The 10,074-nt window shown below is 37.8% G+C and overlaps 1 protein-coding gene across 1 annotated transcript in view; it reads right to left on the bottom strand.

The window, feature by feature from the left end:
* Positions 1-1,490: 1,490 nt before the first annotated feature.
* Positions 1,491-10,074, bottom strand: part of ptgs1 (prostaglandin-endoperoxide synthase 1) — a 42,855-nt gene continuing 34,271 nt past the window's right edge. Inside the window, exons 10-11 of the mRNA XM_067438060.1 lie at positions 3,127-3,274; positions 1,491-2,864 (exon numbers count right to left, since the gene is read on the bottom strand). Coding sequence (XP_067294161.1) covers positions 2,518-2,864; positions 3,127-3,274 — 495 coding nt within the window. The 3' untranslated portion in view covers positions 1,491-2,517. The remainder of the gene's footprint in view (positions 2,865-3,126; positions 3,275-10,074) is intronic.

Below are 10,074 nucleotides of genomic sequence, written 5' to 3'. Positions count from 1 at the left end.
GGTAAAAACATAACATACTGTTCGGTTTCTCACAGAAACTGATCGTTTCGTGTCTTAAGACATCAATGTGTTGCCACGATCCGCAGGGTTTAATATGGATTGGTATGTCTGTGTGTTTTTTACTCATAGATGCTCTCATAGAAATGCACCCCTTTGACATGCATTATACAGCAACGGTTGGAGTTCAAAATCTTCATTTGTGTTCTACTGAAGAAACAAACACACCTATATCTTGGATGCCCTCGGGGTAAGCAGATAAACATCAACATTTAAGTTTTGACGTGAACTATCCCTTTAATAAATGTTTTAGAAGTATTTTTCATTTGTTAGTTCATGTTAACTAATATTAAGAAATGAAACCTTATTGTAAAGTGTTAATAAAATACTGAATCTATGGAGTCAATCCTTTAACAAACTGATCTTTAGTTAAGCTCCACCACTTTAATTACTGTTTACTAACTTCCCATAAACATTTCACAAAATGAACTGGAGATTATCATGAACAGCATGATTTTCAGTAAAATATGCTCATGGGCTGGGATTAATTATGCTGTTTTATTATAAAAGCTGGTGAATAACAGCAGTTGGTTAAGATTGGCCGGTAATTTTTTTTAAGATGGGGTATGGCAAAGGGTAAATTAAATCCATAAAATACTCATGTCATTCTTCAATCACCTTGTAACATACCTACTCTCTAATAATTAATTTTTGATTTACAAGACAATTCATTTTATCCAATTTCTGGAATGTCATTAAGCATCTGTTATTAAAGGGATAGCTCACCCCAAAAATAAAAATGTGATGTTTATCTGCTTACCCCGAGGGCATCCAAGATGTAGGTGTGTTTGTTTCTTCAGTAGAACACAAATTAAGATTTTTAACCCCAACAACTGTTGCCGAATAATGCATGTCAATGGGGTGTATTTCTATGAGAGCCACTATGAGAGTAAAAAACACAGACACAGGAATCCATATTAAACCCTACGGATCCTGGCGATACAGTGATGTCTTGAGACATGTAACGATCAGTTTCTGCGGTTTTCTATTTTTTACCTCATATCAGACGATTCTCATCTAGTATTCCCTATTACTTCCGTCGGAGAAGGTCAAAACCCGGTGTGATCATATATATATATATATATATATATATATATATATATATATATATATATATATATATATATATATACAGGGCTTGACATTAACACCCTCCAAATGTGGGTAGATTTCAGCTGTGGTGGGTACGGCAGCCACTCCCACTAGCCAATTTGGCGGGTTGAATATAATTTACAGCTAAATAAAATGCCAAGACCGTCGTATCACAAAATTGGCTACCATTCAACTACAATTCTTTATACTTAGTGAAGGCGAGATAGGCGGAATCGCGCTGAATGACACACAACAAAAGCGCTCTCTCGCATGCGCTCTCTCTCTCTCTCTCTCTCTCTCTCTCTCTCTCTCTCTCTCTCTCTCTCTCTCTCTCTCTCTCTCTCTCTCTCTCTCTCTCTCTCGTGTGCGTGATCAGTTCTCCTTGCTCCTGAATAGTCAAAAACACGCGCACACTAATGTGAAAATGTCCATCGCATGAACACAGTCGGTTATGGTTTAAGTGTACGTAAACAGGTGAGTAATAACTGGATATGTGTCACAAATATTACATCCTTGCATTCAGCAGCCCAATTAAATACCTGTCTGTCATTAATGTTAATCAAACAACTACTGATGTTAAATAAATGTATACATATCACATAAATATGTATTAGTATCAGAATTTTTATTTTATTTTTTATTTACTATTGTTTTTTTAATTAGCCTATCATATTACATTTCTCATATTATCCTTTTATATTGCCCACCCCTTGCCCACCTGCACATCCCAGCTGATATAGGGTTTGAAAGGGTTTTAAACCTTCTAAATCAAGTAAAATGACTCAAAATCAAGTAATATTTCCATGCCGAAGTCAACTTTAAACATATGCAATGTAATTTCCAAACAGCAAAATTGTGGCCAGTGAAAATGCTGAGTGGCTAGTAACTTTGGAAAACCACTAATCACAGTGGCTGGTGAGCAAAAAAGTTAATGTTAAGCCCTGTATATATATAAATATATAGCTATGATCACGCTGGGTTTTTGACCTTACTTGACGGATGTAATACTAGATGAGATTTGTCTGATATGAGGTAAAAAAAATAATAACACAAAACCGGATCAATTGACATGAATCTGATTGTTTCATAAATGTGTCGCCAAGAGCCACAGGGTTTAATATAGATTCGTATGTATGTATTTTTTACATAGATGCTCTCATAGAAATACACCCCATTGACATGCATTATACAGCAATGGTTGGAGTTAAAAATCTCCATTTGTGTTCTACTGAAGAAACAAACATCTTCATCTTGGATGCCCTGGGGGTAAGCAGATAAACATCAAATAAACATTTTTTGGTCATTTTCTAAATTTTTAAACCCTTTAAAGATCAAATATGTGGTCTGTGATCCCAGAAGTACACTGTGCTAAAGTTCACCGTGAGATGTCCCCTGTTGTTTATAATCTGATGGAGGAGTATGGAAAGATACATACGGACACCATTTCGTATTGAGGCAAACCAGTCTCTTTAAAGTAGCAGAGTTTACTATATTAAAACCTGTCTGCCCCCCAAATGTACTGGGCTTCCAGTAGTCAGGGGAGCAAATTGGATTTCCCATGAGGCCTTTTAGGGAAAATGGGGCCCCCATTTCCACCATGCTTTCGCCAAATATCGCACCAGGTCGTGTCTTCTCTAACATAAGAGCTGGGAAGAACTCCAGAGCATCAATATCACCGTAGAGTTCCTCTAGTTCTTTAGCCATTTGCTCGTCTCCTGCAAAACAATAATGTCATTTATTAACAGCCAATAAACACTGCATAAATATTTAATTTGGGCAGATGGGTAGTGCATGTGCTGTGTAGTAAGCACTCAAACATTACTTAAATGTTATATAATCCAAAACATAACTTTCAATCTAATTTTTTTAACTACATCCTAATTTTTTTGTCATCATACCTTTACATAATGATGAAGCTCATCAAAAGCTAATTCAAGAAGTTTTTCATTTTTAAATTAAGTGTTAGTAGAATCATACCTGTGAATTCTGAGAATGATGTGTAGGGTTTCAGATTAAATCTCTTGCGATACTCATTGAAGGGCATAAGTCGAAGCTCCCTCGATTCAATGATGGCCCCCTCAGCTACTTTGCACACCACTGGGTGAATATTATAACCACCCCCAATCTGTTCCAACAAAGAGAAATATGATTAAAAAAAATAATATTATTTTTTACATTAAATCAATTTTTTAAATTGTTTTTGAAAGAAGTATCTTAAGCTTACCAAGGCAGTATTTATTAAATCAAAAATATTTTTAAAACAGTAATATTGTGGAAATATTATTACAAAAATATTACTAGAATATTGCCTGTTTATTAGTATTCATAAAGCACATGTCAATGCCTTGTTCTGCATTACCATATACTACATTCTTAATCCTACCCAATACCTAAACTTAACAAGTACTAACTATTGATAAACCATAATTAGGAGTTTATTAAGGCAAAAGTTGTAGTTAATAGATAGTTAAAAGTGAGAATTGGACTCAAAATGCGATAGAATATATTTGAAAATGTAATTTTATTCTGGGATGGCAAGGCTGAATAATAAATGTTTCTTGAGCAGCAAATCAGCATTTTAGAATTATTTGTGAAGGATCATGTTTTGTTTTTTTAATTACATTTTAATTGTAATACTATTTCACATTAGTGCAATTTATACTGTATTTTTCTTAATGAAATAAACGCAGCCTTGGTGAGCATAAGAGACTTTGTAATGTTTCCAAACTTTTGACAGATACATACACATACTATTATATATATATATATATATATATATATATATATATATATATATATATATATATATATATATATATATATATATATATATATATATATATATATATATATATATATATATATATTAGGGATGCAACAATACAGTTAGTCCTAGGTTCAATACATACCTCGGTATTTAACCACATTTTTTTGGTTCTGTTCATTTTTTTTTTTTTTGCTATTCTATTCTTAGGCGACAGGAACAGAAAAAAGTTAAGGAGATTTTTTTTTTATTATTGCAATACTCTTTCTTTATTTTACTTAAAAGATTTGATACCCCTTACTTAAACTTAAAACTTTACCTAAAAAACCCTTGTACACATTCCCAGCGTATTGTATAATATAAAATAAATATATATAAAGATGTACGGTGGCAGCTCAGATATGTACAGTAGCATTTAAGTATGAAATTGAATGAATAAATGTTGGCTTAAATTAAAACTAAATAGTCTTCAATATACAAAATGTATTAAAAGCTGTCTTTTTTTAAAATTAACATAATTTTAGAGGTTAACTGTCCCTTTAAGGACAAGCGGTTCACTAGGCAGCTGCTGTCAATTGAAGACCTGGGCACATCTCAAATATAGACGCACATGATTTTACTTTCACTTTAGATATAACCGACTGTGTTTATATGTTAACCTTGTGTGTATTTGACAGTATTAGCGCAGTAAGCTGTCCAGTAATCACTTGTGTTTGACAGACGTTTAGGTAGGGGCTCAATGCAAAACAGTCCATGCACTGAACAGTCCGTGTCTTGCCGGTTAAACATTTCATTCAGGTGCATGCATGCACGCGAATGAAATGTTTAACCGGCAAGGCTTTAAAACGCGGCTAACACCCCCTAACTTTATTGCGTATGATTGGATAGTTGCTAAAATCAGTGCGTAGACTCACAGGCACACTCAAAAAGAGCCGAAATAAACTGAGAGGAATATTTCAAACGGAGGGAAATGGAAATAATTAATTAAATGCCAAACAGACAAAAACGCAATTCACCAGTGCGTATTGAACCGTGAATGCCGTACCGAATGGTTCAATATTATATTGAGCATTGTGACATCCCTAATATATATATATATATATATATATATATATATATATATATATATATATATATATATATATATATTTTAGGAAAATAAGTATTTGAACACCCTGCTATTTTGCAAGTTCTCCCACTTGGAAATCATGAAGGGGTCTGAAATTGTCGTTGTAGGTGCCCACTGTGAGAGACATAATCTGACAAAAAAAAAAAAAAAAAAAATCCAAAAATCACAATATATGATTTTTTAACTATTTATTTGTATGATACAGCTGCAAATAAGTATTTGAACACCTGTCTGTCAAGCTAGAATTCTGACCCTCAAATACCTGTTAGTGTGCCTTTAAAATGTCCACCTCCACTCCATTTATTATCCTAAATTAGATGCACCTGTTTGAGGTCGTTAGGTACATGAAGACACCTGTCCATCCCATACAATCAGTAAGAATTCAACTACTAACATGGCCAAGACCAAAGAGCTGTCCAAAGACACTAGAGACAAAATTGTACACCTCCAAAGGCTTGAAAGGGCTACGGGGAAATTGCCAAGCAGCTTGGTGAAAAAAGGTCCACTGTTGGAGGTCCATCATTAGAAAATGGAAGAAGCTAATGACTAATGACTGTCAATCTCCCTCGGACTGGGGCTCCATGCAAGATCTCACCTCGTGGGGTCTCAATGATCCTAAGAAAGGTGAGAAATCAGCCCAGAACTACATGGCAGGAGCTGGTCAATGACCTGAAAAGAGCTGGGACCACAGTTTACAAGGTTACTGTTGGTAATACACTAAGACTTCATCGTTTGAAATCATGCATGGCACGGAAGGTTCCCCTGCTTAATACCAGCACATTTCCAGGCCCGTCTTAAGTTTGCCAATGACCATTTGGAGTCATGGGAGAAAGTCATGTGGTCAGATAAGACCAAAATATAAATTTTTGGTCATAATTCCACTAAATGTGTTTGGAGGAAAAAGAATGATGAGTACCATCCCAATAACACCATCCCTACTGTGAAGCATGGGGGTGGTAGCAACATGCTTTGGGGTTTTTTTTCTGCACATGGGACAGGGTGACTGTACTGTATTAAGGATGAGCATGACCGGGGCCATGTATTGCAAGATTTTGGGGAACAACCTCCTTCCCTCAGTTAGAGCATTGAAGATGGAGTTGAGGCTGGGTCTTCCAACATGACAATAATAATAATAATAATAATGCGTTCGATTTATATAGCGCTTTTCAAGGCACTCAAAGCGCTTTACATTGAAGAGGGGAATCTCCTCAACCACCACCAATGTGCAGCATCCACCTGGATGATGCGACGGCAGCCATATTGCGCCAGAACGCTCACCACACACCAGCTGATTGGTGAAGAGGAGACCGAGTGATGAAGCCAATCAGGATATGAGGATTATTAGGAGGCCATGATGGACAGGGGCCAATGGGCAAAATTGGCCAGGATGCCGGGGTTACACCCCTACTCTTTTTCCGAAAGACATCCTGGGATTTTTAATGACCACAGAGAGTCAGGACCTCGGTTTAACGTCTCATCCGAAGGACGGATGATGATGGACAATGACCCGAAGTACGCAGCCAGGATAACCAAGGAGTGGCTCTGTAAGAAGCATATCAATGTTCTGACATGGCCTAGCCAGGCTTCAGACCTAAACCCAAAAGAGAATCTTTGGAGGGAGCTCAAACTCCCATGTTTCTCAGTGACAGGCCAGAAACCTGACTGATCTGGCCAAAATCCCTGCTGCAGTGTGTGCAAACCTGGTGAAAAACTACAGGAAACGTTCAACCTCTGTAATTGCAAACAAAGGCTACTGTACCAAATATTAACATTGATTTTCTCAGGTGTTCAAATACTTATTTGTAGCTGTATCATACAAATAAATAGTTAAAAAAATCATACATTGTGATTTCTGGATTATTATAATTTTTTTTAGATTCTCTCACACCTACGATGACAGTTTCAGACCCCTCCATGATTTCGTTTTTTTTTTAGATTCTCTCCCACCTACAATGACAGTTTCAGACCCCTCCATGATTTCCAAGTGGGAGAACTTGCAAAATAGCAGGGTGTTCAAATACTGAACAGCCTGTGTTTATAAATAATCCAGCAAACCCTCTCCCAACAACAAAACTAGTTGCCAAGGTGTCTGTGACAGCCCTATAAACAGGGCAGAACAGGTCCGTAGTTACCATGGCAGCAAAGGCACGCCAGCGAGATAAGACAGGATTTATGATGTAAAAATATGCAGAAGGTGGTCACATGCAACAGCACAGGCTATAGGAAAGATAGACACAGGCCCATAAAAACAAACTTTTCTCCATTAATGTATAATGCATAACCACAGGACATTATGTGTATCATTACTGTTTTGTATAGTCTTTTTGTGTTGTATACTGTTTTATGCATGTCTTATGATAGAACATATTGGCTACTGATGTAACCCTTATTCATTGAAAGAGGGAACAGAGACATTACTTCGATACTGTTGTATTGTGGTCTCTCCTGGAAGCACAATCCTTAGAGTAATCTACCCAATGCCCCACATAAGCCTAAGCAAAGTTAGTTCTCCACACCAATTGGATGGAAGGGACAAGGCTTACCCTGGAAAAGGCTGTAGCTGCTGCTCCTCTTAATGTGATATTTTACAGGAAAGAGTGCTTTGGTTTTCAATTCCCATATTTCTCAGCCATGACCAGTGTTGTTAATGGCAGGGAAGCATGCCTAGTCCAGTGGAGAGGGGCGCTATGGAGGCCACACACAGACAATAGTGGTACTACATGTGGTGAATACACATATGGACGGAACCTGTGAGGCAGTGCTACATATGGAAGATCTCTGTGGTTGGTCCTGCCTAGTCAGGGATGGAACTACTACCGTTGCTGAGAAAGGGCAGAGCGGTAACTGCCCAGGGAAAGACACAGGATTACAGACAAGAAACCCGTACCGTGGGAACTACAAATATGGAATAGCAAATGGGCATTTAGCCCAGTACAAGGGCTGCACATGAGTACTGGGCCTGTAGAAAAATGCTTGAAGAACTAGATTCAGGATTTGCTAAGTGGGGAACTAAGTAAGTGGGAAATAGAAAAGTAGGTGCTCGTATCCCCCCGCTGTTATCGAAGTCACACCTCATGAGTTTTGGCTTGATCAATGAGGAAGGTGCACTTTACAAACAGAAGAATTCCTTGTCTGGAGCATGTTTAGAATGGGTCTGGCAGTTTGTGCCTATTTATACTCTGATTAATATTACAATCACTGCATTCTTTGAGGAGGCGATGCATACTGAAGTCTGAGTCGTTAAATGAGCATTCATTTAATTGGAGACATTAACTAGTGGGTCAGTAAGGCGCAACATTCAACCATCAATCATCCTCCCTGACTTTGCACAGTGTCTGTGCGAGCAGGCTCACTGGGGGAAATGCATACTGGTATTTGCCAGCTATTTGCCAGCGCATCCGTGCTGAGGGTCCCCTTAGGCAGGGAATAGAACAACTGGCAGTAGGAGGACTCCTGGGAGACCGGTGAGCCCAATAATCAACTCCAGATGGGGATGGAATCTCATTCTCCTGGGGCTGGATTCACAAAACATTCTTAAGAATAAAATTATTCTTAACAGCCCATTTCTTCTTATTTTCTAACTTATGAAAAAATATATAAATATTTTGTATTCCCAAAAACTTTTCTTAAAAATGTTCTTATCTTTTTACATATGATTGTTCTTGAGATAAAATTGAAGAAGTATACGTATTCACGAAAAGAATGTTCTTAAAAATCCTCGTAAATAACTTCTTAAATTTAGGATAACTTCCAACCTATCTTAAATACCCAAATGTAAGATGATTAACGAATTTATTGGGTTGTTTCAAATATTATAATATAAAATACAAATTTTACAGACACGGCACATTAAAAACATGACATTGAGTGATTTTGTTAAGCCAGTCAAGATGAAAATAGTCTGCACAATTATTATGATATCTACGGTAATCAGCAGGAAGCCCAAAAAGACGGCCTTTGAGGTGTTTTTCATTCATTGAGTCTTCAGTAATACCTTTCAATAATATAACACCAAATAACACCATTTATTTTCTTCTTAAGTAAAAAATTAAGATGTTCTTAAAAAAATATTTGAGAACTTCTTAAGAATTGTTCGAGCATTTTCGTAACTTTTTTCTTAAGAAAATTTTAGTGAAACCGGCCCCTGGTTTCTTGACACACTTTCTTCATGTGTATTCCATACAAACAGGTAATGTGCCGGAATCCAATGTGTTTTGAGAGTATGTCATGAGAGTGTCAGTCTTGAACACCTTGAGTTGCTGCTGACTCCAGAGGAGGAAATGATGAGCAAGTTCTGACGTGAGCACACCCTGCCTTGTTGGTTGATGTACGCAACAATCGCAGTATTGTCCATGTGGATAAACATGTGCTTGGACTGAAGCGACAGTTGAAAACTGCCGCAGGACGATCAGCACTGCCAGCAACTCCAGGTAATTGGTATGCCACTTCAGTCAACGTCCTATCCAGGAGCCTGAACCTGCATTGCCATTGCACAGAGCACCGTTCTGTAGGCATCTATTGTAACAACAACATGCCTGGACACTTGTTCTAGGGGTACTCTGGCATTTAGGAAGGAAAGGTCTGACAAGGGGCTGAATGTTTGGCGACAGCCTGGTGTGATGCCGTGGCACGATGCTTATCGAGACTCTGCCTTGTAGACCGTCTCATCTGTATCAATCCGAGTGGTGTTATTGTGGTTGTGGATGCTATATGCCCAGGAGCCTCTAAAATATGTTCAGTGGAACCACTGTTTTCCCACTGTGGCCGGTCCCAACTCCATACCGAGAAAAGAGATGCTCTGCACAGGGGAGAGCTTGCTCTTTTCCCAGTTGACCCGAAGCCCCAGATGGCTGAGGTGCCAAGCATCATGTTCAAGATCTCGAGAGTGAGCTAGTATGAGCCGGTTGTAGGAATGCCCACCTCCCTGAGTGGGATAAGGGCAGCCCCTGTGACTTTAGTAAATAAGTACTGGTTTGCTTATACCCTCGAAAGCAGAAACCGAAAAATCGGTCTGCATTGAGGTAAAATTGAG

The sequence above is a fragment of the Pseudorasbora parva genome, chromosome 3 (assembly GCF_024679245.1).
Source record: "Pseudorasbora parva isolate DD20220531a chromosome 3, ASM2467924v1, whole genome shotgun sequence".
Taxonomy (NCBI): domain Eukaryota; kingdom Metazoa; phylum Chordata; class Actinopteri; order Cypriniformes; family Gobionidae; genus Pseudorasbora; species Pseudorasbora parva.
Note: the sequence above shows the minus strand (reverse complement) of the source record. Positions and strands in the feature narration are given on the sequence as shown.